The 20,911-nt window shown below is 38.3% G+C and overlaps 1 protein-coding gene across 1 annotated transcript; it reads left to right on the plus strand.

Moving 5' to 3' along the window:
- The first annotated feature begins 19,064 nt into the window (after positions 1–19,064).
- Positions 19,065–20,534, plus strand: LOC119985507. The gene is made up of 2 exons (XM_038829797.1): positions 19,065–19,547; positions 19,617–20,534. Exons 1-2 carry the CDS (start codon positions 19,065–19,067, stop codon positions 20,532–20,534), a joined length of 1,401 nt encoding a protein of 466 aa, XP_038685725.1.
- The last annotated feature ends 377 nt before the right edge of the window (positions 20,535–20,911 follow it).

The raw sequence follows: 20,911 nt of genomic DNA on the forward strand, positions 1-20,911 counted from the left end.
AGTTGCGAAAGCCATGCATGTTGCTACTTCTAAAGATTAAAATCCTATAACATGACATTTTATGGGGTTATAGATGAGATATGGGTTGTTGACTGCCACTTGTTAAAAATTCCTGTGTTGAAGTGTGATTGGGTTCAAAATAGGCGTGGTGTGAAGAAGGATGAACATGGATTCATCTTAGTGGACTTAAACCGGTTTGGGTATAAATCTGATCCATTTATATTGGATTCTCAAGCCAATCAAGTGTTTTATGTACCTGATCAGATTGAAAAAAAATGGTCTATTGTATGTCACATGCCTAGTAGTGGTGATCCCTACCAAAGAATTGAAGATGATGTCTATTACAATGCTGTTGAACACCCTCCATTTTGTTATGATTTACCAACTAATGCTTTTCTACATTCTGTTGATGGTGAGCAAGAAATATTTGCACGAAATACCGAAGAGGGAATTTGGATTAAACGTTGAAATACCATTATATAGACCCTGTTGGCAATGAGTAATCATTAAATTCTTAAATATTTTATTGTTTAATTGTGTGTTTTGTGCATATGTTTGTGTGTGATGGCTTTTTTCTTTTAATTTTGTGTCGTGGCTTAAGTTCTTATTTTATTTATGTTTTGCAATTTTTAGGTGTAGTTAAATGGATAAAAGAAAGGGTTCTTTTGACGATGAGGATAATTTTGAGGTTGCATATCATGATAAACTACTTGACCATGAAGACGATGAAGACGAAGACACTGAAGATGCTGATGTTAAAGGTGAATTTGTTGAAGGTGACGATGTTCTAGGTGTTGATGTTCACGTTGATGATGTTCAAGGTGCTGATGTTCTAGGTGTTGATGTTCCAGAGAGCAGTAACCCAAAAAGAGGTGTCAATAGGGGTGCCCGGCAGAATAAAAAATTAAGAACGATGAAGGGAGATAGTGGTACAATATAATTCAATGGGAGTTCCTGTAGGTGACGAGGCCACTGAGCTATGTACATATCTTGGAGTCTTGGCTCGTACTTTGGTTGCAATCCTCGAAAAAGATTGGCGTAAAGTGTCATTTGAGATAAAGGATCGCTGAGGGGAGTCTGTTCAGGTAAATCTCAACATTAAATACTCTGAATAGGCAACCTATGATGAATATACAACATTTATTTATTAGTAAACTTCACTTACTAACTCTCACTTCTATTTTGTTATCAATGATTATTAGGAATGCTTTGTTGTTCACCCTAACAGTAAGAAAACACTGTTACAGTCAATTGGGTATGCATTTCGTAACTTCAAGTACATGTTGACAAGAAAGTACATCATGTCATTCATTGGGTATCGAAAGTTGCTATATACCCCCATTGAATATCCCCAAATTAAGAAAGTTGTTTGGAGAGAGCTTGTCAATCAGCGTTTATCTGATGACTTTCATGTGTATATCTTCAAATTAGAATTGATTCGTCACTTGTTCATATATGTTTTACATATAACAAGAAATAACTAATATGTATGTTTTACTACAGAGAGTCAGTTCTATGAACAAGGGGAAAAGGGCCTTATATAAGTTCAATCATCAACTCAGTCGAGAAGGATATGTTGGTTTGGTGAAAGATGTGGCAAGTTGTTTTCATGTTATACTAATTTAATTATTTTAAGAGATTTTATTTACTGCATTAAAATAATGTAACCTGTTTATCCCCCAATGCTCAGAAATCGTTGTTTCTGAAGATTTAGTTGACATAGGTGAACTTTGGAAGAGAGCTCAGAGAATGAAAAATGGAGGATACGACCCCGAAACTACAGACATTGTTTAACAAAATTATGAGCAACTTAAACATACTTAAACATTGTCCTTTACATTAATGTGGTGAAATATGACTACTTTCTTTTTTACGTTACAGGAGAAGTTGAAAAAGGAGGCTGAAGAAGGGGGGTCGTTGAAGTCGGATGGAAGAAACGACATACTTGCACAATCACTGGTAAGGCTTCCTCAAATTGGTCACCTACAAGGTGTTGGTAAATTTGTTAACATTACAAAGTACTTTCACAGCGTGAATGTAGCTCGCTACACAATTGAAAATCAACAGATTGAGCTTTCTGCTTGGAAGAAATCAATTGAAAAGTAGCTGGAATAAATCATGAACATATTAAAGAACAAAGCTCCATATTCAGATGTAGAAAGTTCCACCTTCCCACCATCTCCTTTATTTCATGATGGTGATTGCATAGAAAAGGACAAGCACAAGGACAAGGTGGATGGAATTGATGAACAGAAGGTTAGTTTATCTGTTTTTTGTTAGGTTTCACTTTGGTTACTTTATCTCTTCTTATTACTGCTATTTGAATATATTGTTGCTATTTGAATATGTAAAATTGCAGGAGCCTGGTAATTTAGACAACTCAACTGTGAAGAAGAGGGAATTCTCACTTCAAAGAGCAGTGGAAAATAAGGAAGGACCTGATGGAAAGGATGACATTACAACTACGAAGAAAAGAGAAAAATCTTTGATTCCTGTTGCCAACCAAAGAAAAAGTCCAAGACTCAACCCCAACTTGCGAACGGATGCTACAGATGAGAAGGGAAAAAGGGGGATTGGAAGTACCAAAAAGAAATTGCTTAAGGAGAAAGTTTCATTACCTAATAGTGAGGATCCAATGGCAAGGGATGAAGACTGAAAAAGATGGAAAACAAGAAAGTAGTAGTGCAGCATGTACGAAACACAAGGCAGGGAACGACAGGGCATTGGAATAGTCATCCAATGCTGCAATTGTTTGCCAAGTTGTGTGAGACACACTTGCCTAAAGATGGCTAGATTCCATATCTTGTGCCAGAGGGTGTATTTGAGGCAAAAGGGATTAAAGCTCATATTGGGATGATGGAGTGCAAAGCATTGCTGACAATGCAACCATTAGGAGTCAACGTTATTGAACTATACACAGCCGAGGTTAGTAAGGAAAGATGGAATTACAATGCTAAGATGAGATTTGTGAAGGTAAAACAAATTACCTTAAGTAAATATTGTGTGCCTATTACTTTAAGCTAAAGCATGTTATATTTCTAACTATTTCTTGTTTAACAGTGAATAGACACCCACAACCAAGAAATATCGAATGTGGCTATTATGTGATGCGATACATGAAGGACATAATAGCAGACATTAGTTTGCTAATGAATGATGTAAGTTACTGATGAATGAAGAATAAGATTTTGTACGTTTGGTTTATACCATGTATAGCATTGTTTTATAACTTTGATGGCTTTTATGTTGTGCCTATCAGTTCAATGGAAAGACGGTGTACACTCAGGCTGAAATCGACGAGGTTGGTTTGAGTGGACTAATCATTGTTCCGAAGTCATCAACGCATCACCAAAACGGTTAGCACAAATTGCGATGCCTTACATAGATGACTTGTTTAGCAAAAACTTGAGCTACTGGTGGATTCTTGTTTGAGATAAACCTTGCTTCATTGATGTATTTAGATTATCAAACTATATATCTGAATTGAGGTCACCCTTTGAAACATGCAAATGCTCTAGTTGGGTAACTAAAGTTCTTTCCTCTGTGCAGTGTTTGAGGACCTTTCTGGGAATGGGAGGAATTGCTGCATTTTCTGGGCTAGGAATGATTTAATTTTCCTCTTTTTTTGTTTGTGAAAACTGATAAACTTTGATAGGTTGCTTGAAATTGTGTCTTGTTTGATAGGTTGTTGCGAATTCTCTCTTGTTTAGCATGCATGGAATTGTTTTGATTAAGGTACTTGAGATATAAAGTTTGGGAATCTGTTGCTTATATAAAATGATACTTTTTTCCTTTTATTGAATGTTATGTAATATTATGTAGTATATTATAATGATTTTGGATTCAATTTTATATCCAATTTAATTTGAATTTCATATATCAAATATGTAAATGAATTTTAAATACGGGAATAAATAAATAAAATTTAAAAATTAGTATTTATTTAAAAATATTATTTTAATCTCCTGACAGAAAAAACTAGTCACAAAAATACCGAATTGAAAATTTTGGCGCCAAAATCAAATAATTTTGGCACCAAAATTTAATGAATTTTTTTAAAAAAATATTTCATTCCCCCCCCCCCTAAAATCAAACTTAAAAAGTCAATACCCGTAAAAAAATCAACTTCCACCAAAATAGTAACCGAAATTAATTTCTTGGTGTGATAGATTTATGATTATTAAATTACATCATTAATGCATGATAGATTTTTTTATGTCATAAAAGGATGACAGTGACATACATGATAGAAACGAACTCTTTCATGTACCCCTTTTATGACAGTGCTTTTCTATCATCTAAGGCCCTTTTTCTTGTAGTGATGGCATCTCGCCAATGAGAATGTTTGTTAGCTTGGGTGAAGTGGAATGTTCAAACTCAAGAGATGTGATGGTAGTATAGAGAGCGAAAGGTATTTTGGGTTTGTGAATATTATTTTGGGCTCGAGTGACCATTCTGGTAGGCAAGAGTTGGGTTGTAGATTCACGTGAAGGAGTGATAGTACGAGAAGAGAGTTGAGGAATACTTACTTGTAGAGGAGATTGCGGGGACGCATCCTGAAGAGAGAGCGAGTAAGAACTTTCCTTGTGAGACGATGTCATGTGATCTGAGATTAAAGAAGGAGATTTGGGCATTGACTGACTCGTCGTATTAGTGGAGGAGGGATTGTAGGTATTAAATTTCTTTCCTTTTGAGATTGGGGGGTGAAATCAAGGAGGGATGGAGATGATATAGTTGGGAAGGGAGGAGAATAAGGTACGGAAGTGGAAGCTGATTTAGGGGGATTGGGAGTAGAAAGTGGAATATGAGTTGATATGGGTGAGGATTGTGGTGGCACTAATTGAGGAGGTAATTGATAGGTATGATTGGAATCGGGATTTTCAACATCTGATGAGAATGGCAATGCCTTCTGGTGAGAAGTAAATATGGAAAGGAGTTGAGAAAAAAAATTTGTATTGATGGATGGATACGAAGATGATTGAGATTTGTAAGGGAAGTGGTGTTCAAAAAATCCTAGATGACGTGAGTAAAAGATTTTGTTGGTTTTAATATCAAAACAGGTGAATGAATGGTGAGATGTATGGAAGCCAAGGTATACGCATGGCCTAGAATAGGGTTCAAGTTTATGATTATTGTATGGTCGAAGCCATGGGTAGCAAAGACAACTAAAAACACGAAGAGAGGTATAACTCGGATGGTGACCAAAGAGCTTGTAGTAAGGTGTGATGTTTTGGAGAACTTGTGTAGGCATCTGATTTATGAGATAAATGGCAGTTTGGACGGCGTAGTACCAAAAACGAGGGAGAAGGGATGCATAATGGAGTAGGGTCAGTCTGGTTTCAACAACATGACAATGTTTTCTTTCGATTGAACTAACATGTTCGGGTGTGTAAGGTGGAGAGGTTAAGTGTTGGATACCATGACGGGCTAGAAGATGAGAGAGAGCTTGATACTCTCCCCCACTATCCGTGTATGGCTTCGTCGATTTTGGTGGCCGGATCGCCGGTGACACCATTGGGTCGAGTTAACCCGAGTTGACCGAGTCAGAGTGAGTTGACCCGGTTGATTGGTGTATTTGACCCGGTTTTACACTATTTGACCCGGTTTACACTATTTGACCCGATTTTACATTAGTTGACCCGGTTTACATTATTTGACCCGGTTTACACTATTTGACATGGTTTTACAATATTTGACCCGGTTTGACACTGGTTGACCAGGTTTTACACTGTTTGACCTGGTTTGATACTGTTTGACCAGTGATTATTGACTTTGACCTTTGACCATAGTTGACCGAACGTATTTTCACTGAATTTTCGTATATCATATTTTTCGGTGTAGACGGTGATCCTGGTTGAGATTCGGAGCGAGCTAACTTTCAGAATCAAGGGTTTATCAGGGGCGCGTAGTTGGTAGTTGCGTTCCGATTTCCAGGTAGGGGTTTCCTTGTCTCTTGCTTGTGATTTTAGAGTTTCGGTTTCACAGACTCTTATTATATGGTGGTTCTGTCAGTTTCCAAGGGTGGAAATACGACTTATCTACATGTTTATTTATATTTCCAGTTGATTATGATTATTGGTTTGTTTTTAGGGGTGGGGTGATTGGAGGTGGTTGATGTAGACTACGGGGCCCATATAGGAGCCCAACCTATTGGATATGCGTTTATGATGGTTGACATATATATATAGACCTGGTATGTACCTGCAGACCGTTTGAGATGAGGTGCATCATAGGGGACGCTCTCTGGTGTAGGCTATGCTATTGGGATCCGATCCTCATCCAGTTTCGGTATGGACCTGGACTGGGAGACACCTTATGGGGATTAGGGTGGGTCCAGGGCTGGAGTATGGATTACAGATTATGGATTTTGGAGTATGGATTATGGTTTTATGGAGGCCGGGGTTCGTGGTTACGGTGTTATATAGCCTTATCGGCTACCATGTTACCTGATTGGATTGTCGATGATTGTATATTTATTGTACTGCATATTGTTAGGATGTATGGCACCACAAGAGGGGGGGTGAATTGTGTCCTTAGTCAAATTTAGACTAGGTCACTCCTTTTTCGGTTTCAATGAATTCTATCAAATTTCACCCTAAGCGGAAGCTAAATACCAAATTAAGTTCTAGTGTATATGTATATGAGTCAAGGAGAACAATCAATTTAAACAAACTTGAATCTAGCAACCTAAATATCCAATTTCAAGTATGTATGATATGAGAATGCAATGCTAATTGAAATTGCTGGAAAGTAAAAGAGGCAAGAGATTTATAGTGGTTCGGCTTAACCCAAGCCTACTCCACTCCCCAAGTCCCACTTGGGAATTTCAAACACTCCAATATGGCTTGTTCAACCGAGTCAAGCGGAACTCTTACAACCGATGTTTTTGTAGCTCAAACACCAAACTCTACACACCGTGTGGTTTGTAGCTCACCACACCAAACTCTACACACCGTGTGGTTTGTAGCTCACCACACTAACTCAATCAACAAAATACAAGCTCAAAAATGGCTCAAAGAATAGCCGGGTATGAGATAAGTTTAGGCTCAAAGGCTGGCTCTTTAGTAGCTGGATTTGTAAGTGTCTAAGGCTCAAATGAAGCTCTTGAAAAGCTGGAATGGGAATGGTAAGCACAAAACTCTGATTTGAGATTTTTTGGTTGCTAGGGTATGTGAAATTTTAAGTAGTGTATCAACCAACGAAAATCAGTTGTGATAAGGCTTGAATGGTGAAATGGAGATATAGAATGAAGCCTTATAGGTGCTGGAAATCAGATTGCTCAAGCAAGTAGAATGACTCTTGAGGAAATGATAAGAATCTGGTAAGAAAGGCTCAAGAGTAACAATAAAGCTTTACTTGGCTAGTGTGTGTGATCTCTCTTCAAAATCAAGTATGTAATCAAGAAATGAATGAGTGAAATAATGAAAGCTTAGAAGATGAAGAACACTAGAGAGAGAGTGTAATTTTCGGCCAAGTATATGCACCATAGACAAAGAGTTAGTTTTTATAGAAAATTGTGGAGTGTAAGCTCATGAAATGAGGGCCATTGGATTGATATGAATGATATGGACCCTTGGATCATTATAGACGTTAGAAGGCTTAGAGAAGTGTGAAAATGTTTACAACAAGTCTCTTTTGGTAGGAAGAAATAATGGCTTTTGGATGGATATAGACTTTGGAGGCATCTTGGAAGATACAACAATTGACTTGAGAAAAGTTTGTCTTTTAGGTGGAGTAAATCATGGCTTTTGGATGGATATAGACTTTAGATGCATCTTGAAAGATACAACAATTGACTTGAGAAAAGTTTGTCTCTTAGGTGGAATAAATGATGGCCTTTGGATCAAATGAAGATTCAATTTTGGCCATAGGATGTAAAGTAGGAGAGATAAGAATAAAGCTTGAATCTTTGGCCATTGGATTAAAATGTGATTTTGATGTAGAGAGAATATGATCCATTGGATGTGGAGTGTCTTGGTGGGAAAGAGAAATGGTTTTGAAATAAAGCTTCCCACACATGTGAAGAGAAAAACTTGTCATAAGACTTGTTGTACCTCTTGTCTCCTCCTTTCAAATTAACTTTTCCTTCTCTTCTCTTTTTGGCTCCAAGTCTTCCAGTTAAGATGTAACTATGGTTAACTTGTCTTCTTTGCCATGTCATCAATGCCATGTCATTAATGCCGTGTCAACAAGGCCATGTCAGCTGCCACGTCACGTCCGTCGATTCTGACTTTGACTAGAAAGTTAATTTTACTTCAATTGATCCCAATTAAGCTTCAAGACATCTTTGGCAAAACTTGATTATGTTGACCATGAAATTGACTTTCTTAATCACGTTTGACACTGATTAAGTCTTCATTACAGTTCGGTTAAGGTCACCATGTTGATACATGGCCAACTTGATCATCCTACACACAATTAAACTCAAGACATGCTATGTAAACCCTTTTAGGATTTCTTGCAATTAGTTCATGTTAGTTCAATAATCAAATCATCAAATAAGCACAATTGAACTAGTTTAATATAAGTCTTGAATTCCTAAACTAATCAAGTAGGCATATGCACCTATGTTTCTCAATACAATCAATAGATCAAAGTTCAATCAAGCATGCCATTGTAATCACTCAAACATATATTCAACACATATTCTGCATCATATTCCTGGATTTCTTATTTTTGGGTGTCGGTGCTTCCTTTCTACGCCCTACTGAGCTTTTTGGCTCACCCCTCTTCTTATTTCCTTTCACGTGAGTTGGATATAGGTGATGATGGTCAACGACGGGATGCATGAGCTGGTGTCTAGCCTCGAGCCGACTCTCCTAGTATTATGGATACAAAACTGTTTCGCATCGGGTTACAGGGGTTATTATTATTATTATATTTGTTTATTGGGTTTAATTATTGATTTGGAAATTGGTTCGGGGGATGGGGTGTCCCCTACCGTTCACGTTCTTGTGGGTTTAGGTACACTTCGGTTTACCTTAGGAGAGAGGGGTGTGACAATAGGGCAACATTGATAGAGGGTGATGATGATGAAATTTTGAGAGATGGATCGGAAGATGACCACTCATACAAATTGTTCAAAGTCCGGCCTTTTGTCAAGGATGCCCCTTTAGTTAGATACTTTACTAGAAAAAAATTAGGAAAAAATTCAATGGATGTTTTATTTTGTTTGCAAAATTACGAAACTGATATGAGATTTTTTTTATCAATGGCACACACAAAATATTGTTCAGAGTAAAAGAGGTGATAGATGAATCAATAATAGAAGAACCAACTTGGGAGATAGGAATTCCATTACCATTACCGACAATAACATCTTCATTCCCAACATAGTCAGAGTGCATGGAGAGGTTTTGAAGATTGGGGATGATATGATGTAACGGCCCATACTCCGAGCCCGGCCCATGGGCCGCTACCCCTAACCCATCTCCTTTTCCCCATGAAGGCTGTTGGTGGTGAGACTCGACCCCCCGATCTCACACACCCTTTAACATGGGGCCAAAGGCACCATATGCTACCAGCTAAGCCATGTATGCAACCACTATTTTGCCTTCTTTTCTGAGAGACATGAGAAAACCAACATAAAAGAGATAACATCCGAGTATTAGAATGATTAGCATAACTGGATTCCAGTTTGTTCCATGCTTCGATAGTTGAGGTACAATTGTTGATTGTCGGACCAATTGTGCTATGAATGGTGGCTTGAATGCCAAGATACACCAACTGATCTTGACGTTTCCAAAAGAGACAGTTTGGGTCGGTTTATGGCGGACAAGGTTGAGAGCCATCAATGAAATCGAATAATCCATAGCCAAAGAGGATATTAGTCATTTGTGATTTCTACGATGCAAAGTTTCCTCCATTCTTAGTGAGTTTAAATGGAATATGAGAAGATGCATTGAGAGATATCATATTTCCATTGGATTGAACAGAGTTACCTTGAGATAAGGGGTTTGTTTGTGTGGTCACAATAGTGGAAGTGCCAGATAATATTGAAGTATCCTCAGGTGATGATTCAAGTGGTAAGGTCTGGTTTTTGTTGGTTGCTTTCTCCATTGTAGAACTGAAGAGGGAGAGAATTAGATGGGAGATGTAGGTTTGAGATCAAGCTGTTCAAAGGACAGTAAGCTCCGATACCATAATGATTTTGAGAATTCTCCGTTGTTTTATTACTCAAATGATATTATAATATATATACATGGATGTCGTGTGAGCTGTATATGATATACATCAGTGCGCTATTATGGAGAATATTACATAGAGTGATTGTTAATCGTAATTCATGGGATAGTAATGTCCATGATCTATGCTTATCAATAGCCATGATTCATGTGATATCATTGAAATCTCATTATTGAATGTGCTATCTATTGCATAGTAAGGAAGCAATTGGGTTCTATATCTTGATACTGCTATCGGAGCTTTCAAGTTCTTATGAGACATGTGACGTAGATCGAAGATGTCGAGCAGCTCAGACCTTTCACCTCCACTAGTGTTCAAGAGTGAGGGTCATGATTTTTAGGCAGTACATATGGAAGAAGCTCTTCTCAATGCTCATGATCTATGGAGCTCTGTCAAAAAAGGTTTTGAGCCAGATTCCATCACAAATGACTCAACTGTGGCATAGATCAAGAGAATGAGTTGCAGACACGAAATTTCAAAGTACTTTCTTACATTTGTGCTGCAGTTACAAAGGAGATTTTCTCTAGCATTGTTGGTCTCAAATCAACCAAGCAAGCTTGGAAATAGGCAAAGGTGGGTTCAAAGGCAGTTAAAGGTTAAGGTCTATCAAACTCTCACTCTCAAGAGAGAGTTTGAACTGTAGAGAAAAAGGAAGAGTGAGTCTGTAAAGGAGTACACTAACAAGCTGAGTAGTCTAGTTAATCAGATGCGTTTGTATGGGGAGAATATCACTGACTAGAAGGTGGTGGAGAAGATGTTAATCAGCTTACCAGAGAAGTTTGAAGCTAAAGTATCTGGCATTGAGGAGTCATTCGATCTCACTAAACTCACTGTGTCTAAACTGTGCAGTGAAGTTGTAATACCCCGAACTTCATTTTCTTTTAAGAATTAGGTAGGACCAACATGTGTTGAGTAAATATATACATTTAAAATCTTTAGAAATAAAAACCGAATAAGTTGGGAGTATACAAGTGGTTTAAAAGCTGAAAATTTGGTTTACAGGTGTAACTGTCTGGACAGCTTTTTAAAGCTGTCCGAACAACTGTAGAAAAATGGGTGCAGATATGCCAAAATAGGCAAAGGTGTCCGGACACCTCCCTAAAATCTGCACGCGTGAATTGTTTTAAAAACACATATTTTGTGATTTCTCCTCAAATACCCCACCAAAACAAACCCTAAACCCCATTTTCTCTCAAATTTACTCCCTTCCATCAGTCTAAGATCATCAACCAAGGTAAGATTGTCCTCTTTCAAGTCGATTCAAGATGGATTAGGAATTCTCTCTCTAGATTACATATTCCTAAATTTCTCTCTTTGTTCTAATGTTTAAAGGTTTGAACCCAAACTCAAATCCATGAGTTCCTACATCATTTGAGGCCTAAAGGAAGCTTGAATCCCTTCCTTCTACTTGTCTCTACAACCTTGTAAGTTTTCTTAAACCTAAAAGCTAGTATCTAGAGATTGGGTGATTTGGGATTCTAGGGTGTTATGGGTTATGTAGATTCGAGGGAAAATATTTAAATTAGATGAAATTAATGATTTAATAGGTTGATTTAGACTTGTTTATGGTTTTATTTCCTGATTCTATTGTTTATTGGAGTAGCAAGCTTGAGTAGGTAAAGTTCAAGAACTTGAAAAGTTTTGGGTAAGAGAAGGTAATGGTTTCTTGATTTATTGGGTTAATTTGTTAGATATGTGAAATTGAAGTTGTCTGTATATTGATTAAAGGACGGGCTTACCGAATAATAGATTGATTGAGGCCGGAGAATTCAAGGTTGAGTATTAGTTTACATAGCTAATTTTTGGGAGTGAGAGGTACGGAAATTTCACCCATTTGCTATTTTCTTTGCATGTGTCCTCCTATTAATAACGGTTATCTTTTCTCATTGTTCATTATGATTTCGTTCTCATCTTAATTGTCCCTAAGGGAGAACAACCCCATTATGATTACTTTGTTGTATGACTTGACTTATATTGCATACCCTACATGTTCAGTCTTTTATTGAGCATGGATTATTCTTGAACATGCATCATGTAGTAGTATATATATAGGTTGTATGTATACTTTATTGCATAACCATGTTAGACATGCATTGTAGTTGTATGGTAGATGTCAGGTATAGACTCGTACATCTCCTAAGTTTGATTGATGTGAAATGTGGAATGCCGATGGGCTGTTTAGGGTTCCTATAAGTATGGGAACGCCGGTGGGCTGAGTAAGGATTTCACATGTACTTGAGGCATCATGCGGTGATGTTGTTGGGCTTTTCAGGGTCCCAATGAGTATAGGGATGCTGGTGGGCCAAGTTAGGATCCCCTATGGTGTTGTTATCTACTTGTGTTTAGGGTGTACGTGATGTTAGTTATCATATTGTTGCATTTATGCTTTCCTTAATATTTCAGCCTTATATTATTCATTCATTATTTATTATTCCCTACTAGGCCTTTTGCTCACCCTTTTCTTTTTCTTATTCCCTCCTCATAGGTGAGTCTAGTTTCGATACCAGGGTTACGGATCAGGAGGAGCGTTCGTGATATGGATAAGTCACTGGAGAGTAATAGGACTAGATGGTTCTAGAATTTGATTATGTTATTAGTATTTTGTCGTACCTATTTTCTTGGTTGAGACATGTTGTGTGATACCTCAATTCCATGGTTGGATGGATGGTTGGGAGGGTGCTTCATGTGATCGGACTCCCGGATCGGGTTTGTGGACTTCGTGTCCTGACGATTGCTTATGCTTGGTGGATTGCTCCTTGCGTTGGTTGTTTGATTATATATGTTATTGTGTATAGAAAATTTATTGATGATATGATTTGTTAGGTGGTCTAAGGTCCTGCTTAGACTTGAGAACTTATTTGTTATATGAATTGTTAGATGGCCTGAAGCCCTACCTAGGTTATGAATATATTTGTGATATAGCTACGCGTTTGCTCCAGGTTGGCATCTTCCATAATATGGGAATGTGCTGTCGAAATTTTCGATGGTTTTTTTGATTGAATTAATTAGTGGTTTGATTAAGATGGTACCAAAAGTAACGCATTCTGGGTTAGAGAATTACATTTTGGTATCGGAGCCAGGTTACAAAATATAGGATCTGTGTATGGGTCCAGGGAGTGTGTATGGTATGTTAGTGAGTCTCCAGGCCATGTCACGACCTCCACTGATCCGGTATGTATTCTTTCTCTATAAACTCTTGTTTGAGTTGCTTATTCAAATTGTTGGGTGAAGGTGTTATTTGATTCAGGAGCCATGACATCATTCATTTCTGCGTCTCTTACACGTGCATTGAGTTTGAAAAGTTCTCCGATGAGGTGAATGTTTACAGTAGACACCCTTTTTGTTCATTTCATCTCATTGGAGGGTATAGTTCTTGATTGTGTGTGCCGGTTTGGTAGTATAGCCCTAAAGGCTGGTTTGTATATCTGGGATGTAATCCTTGGAGTGGATTGGTTAACAAAGCATCATGCGTTGTTGGACTTATGGGAGAGGAAGGTCACTCTTAATGTACCAAAATGAGGGGAGATATAGTTACACGGATCGAAAGGGGTCCCATGTCCTCACTTCATGGACAACCCTTTATACCAAAATTGTAGAGTCACGATTTTGATTACATCGGCACCTAGGGGTGATGTAGCTACTCCGACATGTGTGATAGATGAGTACATGGATGTATTTCTGGAATAGTTACCTAGATTACCACCGAAGAGGGAGATTGACTTTACCATTGAGTTGCATCAGAATGTTAAGCCAATTTTGATTCCACCATATCAGATGGCTCTGACAAAATTGAAGGAGTTGATGACTCAGTTGGAAGAGTTGCAAGACTTAGGGTTTATTAGACAGAGTGTGTCCCTGTGAGGAGCACCAGTATTGTTCGTAAAGAAGAAAGATGACTCATTGAGGATGTGTATAGATTATTGACAATTAAACGAGGTTACAGTAAAGAACAAGTATCCGTTCCCACGGATAAATGATTTGTTTTATCAGTTGAGAGGTGCTAGGCATTTCTTTAAGATTGACTTACGTTCGGGGTACCACTAATTGAGGATTAAAAATGAGGATACTTCGAAGACGACATTTAGGTTGACAAATGTTCTGGCAGTGTTTATTGATTTGATGCAAAGGGTCCTTTATCCATTTTTGGATAGATTTGTGGTTGTAGATATTTTGATTTATTCTTCGACAAAAGAGAAGCGTAAGGAACACTTGAGGTTAGTGTTGCAAACATTGAGGGAGAATCGATTATATGCTAAGTTGAGCAAATGTGGGTTTGGGGCTATGAAAGTGAAATTCCTAGGTCATGTGATTAAGCAAGAGAGCATTGCGGTAGATAACTCCAAGGTTGAATTCGTATTGAATTGGGAAAGGTCTAAGAATGTTTCAGAGATTAGGAGTTTCTTGGGATTAGCGGGGTATTACAGGAGATTTATCCAAGACTTTTTGCATGTTGCCGCTCCTATGATGCAACTCATGCGGAAAGGTACACCCATTGTGTGGTCAGATGAGTGTGAGAAAGGTTTTGAGGAGTTGAAGGGTAGGTTGACATCTCCACCGGTATTGATATTTTTGGAGAGCAGTATAGGATACCAAGTGTATTGTGATGCTTCCGGAGTGGGTTTGGGTTGTATGTTGATGCAAAGAGATAGGGTAGTGAAGTATCGTTCTTGATTGTTCAAAATACATAAGAAAAACTATCTGATTCATGATTTGGAGTTAGCAGCAATTGTTTTTGCTTTGAAGCAATGGAGGTATTATCTTTATGGAGAGAAATTTAAGGTCTTTTCGGATCACAAAAGTCTTAAGTATTTATTCACCCTAAGAGAGTTGAATTTGCGACAAAGAAGGTGGATGGAGTATTTAGAGGACTATGACTTTAGTTTACAATATCACCCGGGTAAGGCAAATGTGGTTGCGGATGCATTGAGTAGAAAGCATACAGTTGCTAGTTCGTTTATACATGAGTGGGGAATTGTAGAGACAATAAGTCAATTTGGTTTGGGGTTACAAAGTGTAGAGGAAAAAGTGTATTTGAGTAGTATGACTTCTAGACCGATGTCGATTCAAAAGGTGATGGATGTACAAAATGGAGACTCGATTTTCGATACATTTGAGGAGGACTCTGGATAGGTTCGGGGTGATGATTTTGGTGTGAGGTTTGCGGGGAGATTGATAGTGTTGACAAGGAGCTACAAGAGAAGATCTTGAAAGAAGCACACCATTCTCGGTTTGCTATGCATCTGAGAGGTATGAAAATGTACCAAGACTTGAGAAGAAACTTTTGGTGAAGAGGCACGAAGACCGATGTAGCTAGATTTGTGGCAAGATGTTTGACGTGTCAACAACTGAAGGCGGAACACCAAAGGTAGACGGGTTTGCTACAACCCCTACCGGTGGTACAATGGAAATGGGAGATGATCACTATGGATTTTTGTGATGGCATTGCCGCTGACACCTAAGCAAAATGATACCGTTTGGGTGATAGTCAATAGATTGACCAAATCAGCTCACTTCCTACCAATGAACAAGACAAACACCTTAGAGTCATTGAGCACATTGTATATGCAGGAGATAGTGCGACTCCACGGAATGCCACTATCCATTATGTTGGATTGAGACCCTCGATTCATGGATAGATTTTGGGGCAGTTTGCAAGAGGCCTTAGGGACATTGTTAGATTTCACTACGCTGTATCACCCACAGAGTGATGGATAGAGTGAGAAGACTATCCAGATTTTTGAGGATATGTTACGTGCTTGTGTGGTAGATTTTGGTGGTAATTGGGAGAAATACCTCCGTTTGGCAGAGTTTGTGTACAACAAGTCATACCAGAGTAGCATTGGGATGACACCATTTGAAGTGCTTTATGGGAGGCCTTATAGGTCACCATTGTGTTGGGCGGAGGTTGGAGAGAAAGCGATATCGGGACCTGAAATGATGAAAGAGGCGAGGGACGGTATTGAGAAAATTAGAAAAAGGTTGATCACGGCTTAAAGTAGGCAAAAGTCCTATGCGGATAAGAGGAGGAGGCCATTGAAATATGCGATTGGTGATAACGTATTTTTGAAGGTTAGTCCACGACGTGACATTCAAAGGTACAGCAAGCAAGGGAAGTTGGCACCGCGGTTCGTGAGTCCTTTTGAAATCCTTGAGTTAGTTGGACTGGTAGCCTATCGTTTGGCGCTTCCACCAAAGTTGGCTAAAATTCATAATGTGTTTCATGTTTCTATGCTACAAAAATATAAGTCGTATCCACCACATGCTTTAGATTGGACCATATTGAAAGTGGAGGAAGATGGAAGCTACACTCTTCAACTGATGAGGATTTTGGATTGAAAGAACAAGGTCACACGATCAAGTGTGATGTCGTTGGTTAAAGTCTTGTGAATGCATCATGACACGGAAGAGGCGACTTGGGAGCTTGAGTCGAAGATGAAAGAGAAATATCCACATTTATTCACAAGTCTAGGTACGTTTTTAAATTTCGAGGACGGAAATTCTTTAAAGGGGAAAGGATGTAAAACCCCAAACTTCTTTTTCTTTTATGAATTAGGTAGGACCAACATGTGTTGAGTAAATATATACATTTAAAATCATTAGAAATAAAAACCAAGTGAATTGAGAGTATAAAAGTGGTTCAAAAGCCAAAAATTTGGTTTACAGGTATAACTATCCGGACAGCCATAGAAAAATTGGTGCAGATCTGCCAAAATAGGCAGAGGTGTCCGACAGCTCCAGGGTGTCCGGCCACCTCCTTAAAATCTGCACGCGTGAATTGTTTAAAAACACTTATTTCACGATTCCACCACAAATACTTGACCTATACATACCCTAAACCCTATTTTCTCTCAAATTTCCTCCCTTCCATCAATCTAAGATCATCAACCAAGGTAAGATTGCACTCTTTCAAGTTGATTTAAGATGGATTAGGAATTCTCTCTCTAGATTACATATTCCTAAATTTCTCTTTTTGTTCTAATCTTTCAAGGTTTGAACCCAAACTCAAATCCAGAAGTTCCTACATCATTTGACTCCAAAAGGAAGCTTGAATCCCTTCCTTCTACTTGTCTCTACAACCTTGACAAGTTTTCTTCAACCTTGTCGCAACCGGGGTCACGACGTGAATCGGCGATTGGCTTATTTTGAAAAGGAAATGGATGAAAAAGAATGAAACATGTTTAGAGTCGCCACCAATTGATATGAGTGCAATTGGACACTAAAAATGTGGTCTACGAACCAGAAAATGGGTAAAAGGGTCTATTGAGTGTGAGGAAGGTGTTAGGCACCCCACAACTCCCTAAAAGGTTACCTAGATTGATCTATGTGCTTTTTCCTGAATATTTATTGTGTGTCCCAATTTGTTTTAATTGATTTTTCATATGCCCGAAAAGCCATGATTATCAAATGGGTGGAATGTTTTCCATTGATATTAGACCAAACCTTTGTTAAAAAATCTCATTTTGATGGGTTTTATTGGAAATTGATGAAAAATCCCACTTGGAATGGGTTTTGAAATTTGAAAATGTTGTTTTGAAATTTGAAAAATCCCACTTGGAATGGGTTTTGAAATTGGAAAATGTTTTCCATTGATGTTAGACCAAAGCTTTGTCATTCTCGGCTTGGCCAAAAATGTTGTTTTGATTTTGAAAATATTGGGTGGAATTTGCAAAAGGGCACTGGGCTTTATACTAAGGGAACTTCCACAATCACAAAATAAAAGTGATCTAATTTTATTTGACGAATACAAGTGATACTTTAATTTGAAGAGATAACATAACTAAAGTTGTAGGGGTCAAGTTCAACATCGGCAAATTACATGGGTCCTGTTCAACCCAACCAATTATATGGGTCTTGTTCAACCCAATCTATGTACAATACAAATGGGCCAGACCAAAGATAAAAGCCCAACAGAGGCTAGGTCCACGAAGCCCAACAACAATCAGACCAGAACATACAGTCCAAAAAGGACTTGGTCTTAAAAAGGCAATACAAAGCCGATACAAGTAAGGCCGAACCGATAACTAAGGGATGAAATAGGAGATAAGGCAGTTCCTCATTAAATGGTAACAGCCGAAACTATTGCAAACTCCTCCAAACTGCCGTAAACTCCTCCAAACAGCTATGAACCTCTCCAACTACCACAACTACTGGTAACTACTCAAGGACAGCATAAAAGGAGTTCATTAGGATAAGGAAGGGGAGGCTTCTAGTTGGAGACTTTGATTTCTTACTCACTCTGTAATCTCAAGTGACAAATAAAAATACCATATCATTCTGCACCGTGGACCAAAGCTCAATGCCGAACCACTTAAAATCACTCCATTTTGTCTTATACTCACCCAATCACCATCAAACAATTCGATTGTCGATAATTTACATCAACAATTTGGCGCGCCAGATAGGGGACTAGTGTTATCAAAATGGCAACTCAGAAGATTCACGGGATGATGTTATAACGAGAAGATGAAAGCTTTGATTCAACGCTTCGACGAACACGAAAGAAGAGTCCAATAATGGAGCAAAAAAGCTTGACCGTTCGAAGAGAAAATCAAAAGCTACTTGATCTTATGAACCAAGCTTCAAGCCCTCACATAACCTGAACCATTCCTGCAAATGCTGTTCCAAACACTTCTACTAGATCCAATGATGGGCAAACGACGCAAATTCCCAACGTATGCGTCCCCTTGCCAGGTTTTATGCATCAGACAAAACCATCATTAGCATCAACGTCAACTCAATTTTTAAGGCCAACGGCACAATCCATGACTCTATTATTCCCAATACCAACTTCATCTTCGGCTATCCCAACCATTGGTGCATGGTCGAATATAAAGAAAAATCGTACCTTCCTCAAATCTCCATTTGTTCATGCCATTGCCATGGAAGAGCTCCCAAAGAAATTCATAATACCACATATCAAACCTTATGATGGTACCACCGATCTAGAAGATCATGTGGATCAATATAGTCAACGATTGACTTTGGTGTCATACCCATTCAATAAGCATGAAGCATGCATGTACCGAGGATTTTGTTCAACTTTGGTTGGACCTCCTCTGAAGTGGTATCTTAATCTTCCAGAAGGGCAAATCGCTTCATTCGCACAATTGGCCTACGCATTTGTGGAACAGTTTGCAAGAAGCATGAAGATAATTCCAACATTTGATGATCTATATCGGCTATGGCAGAAACAAGGAGAATCTCTGCGATCATTCTTAACAAGATTCAATAAAGAAAAATTGGAGATTCCAAGGTGTTTAGACGAGATTGCAATCAATGCATTTTGCATGGCTCTTATTCCTGGAAGCAAATTGTACGGAAAGCTTACTCGTTATCCATGTAAGTTATTTCAAGAAGTGCAGGCAAGAGCAAGCATTCAAATCAAATTGGAAAAAAATGAGGGAAGACTTCCAGAATGACCAATAGAGCAGCCAAAGAAATCACAACAAAAGCAAGTAAGTTCAGAGGCTCCACGTTATCCTCGTAGAGATCCCAAACCAATTGATTTCAAGAAAAAGCCCCGATCTCCTGAATATAATTTGGTGATCCCACCAAACGAAGTCTTATCAACGTTGAAGAAAATGGGAGATGTTGTTCGATGGCCTGACAAAGTTCATAAACCGATAGATCAACGGGATACTTCCAAATGGTGCGAATTTCACAACGATTATGGGCATATAACAAATGATTGTTTTACCCTCAAAAAAGAAGTAATCCAATTGTTGAAGAAAGGTTATTATCTGAAAGAGGAAAAGCAACAATGGCCCAAGCCGAAAGACGAGAAGAAGAACAGAAACCACCTCCCCCCCAAAAAGATGATTAACGTGATATTTGGCAGATTAGAAATCAATGGAATTACACACTCATCGGCAAAGAAACATGTCAAGCAGACAGAACATTCTGAGGTATGGAATGACAAGTCGATGGTTCAATTCACGAGACAAGTCATCAGTTTCACAGATGATGACATGACGATATTACTAAATCCGCATGATTATGCTTTGGTAATCACTTTGCAAATTGCCAATTACGAAGTCAAAAGAATCATGATTGACGATGACAACTCAGCAAATTTACTATTCATGCCCACACTACAAGCGATGGGACTTTCAGAGCCCAATATAATTAGAGGTCATATTCCACTCATCGGTTTCAACGGAGAACAACAATACACCATCGGCTCTATTCCTTTGCAAGTATACACAAAAGGAGTGAATCTCCATGTTCGATTTAACATATTAGATTGTCAATCAACTTATCATCAAGTGATACGATTCCCACAAGAGATGGAACACAAGAGATATATGGGGATCAACGTCAAGCAAGGAACTGCTATGAACAAGCATTAAAAGGAAAAAGTAAAGCTTTATAGCAATTACAGCAAGGGTCGATTCTGAGCAATCAAGAAGAACCAGCTGAAAAGGAGATAGAAGAAATCGTTGTTCATCTCGATTACCCTGAACAGAAGATTCATATTGGAGCAAACTTGGATCGTCAACTGTGAGAAAATTTAATTCAATTCTTACAAGATCATAAACATACTTTTGCTTGGACACATGCAGATATGATTAGAATTGATCCAAAAGTCATCACTCATCAATTGCAAGTCGATGACAACTTTCTTCCAGTGAGAAAGAAAAGAAGAAGGTTCGCTCTAGAAAGAAATAAAGTCATCAATGATGAAGTTCAAAAGCTATTAGATATTGGATTTGTTCGAGAAGTTCAA

The sequence above is a fragment of the Tripterygium wilfordii genome, chromosome 19 (genome assembly GCF_013401445.1).
Source record: "Tripterygium wilfordii isolate XIE 37 chromosome 19, ASM1340144v1, whole genome shotgun sequence".
NCBI lineage: Eukaryota > Viridiplantae > Streptophyta > Magnoliopsida > Celastrales > Celastraceae > Tripterygium > Tripterygium wilfordii.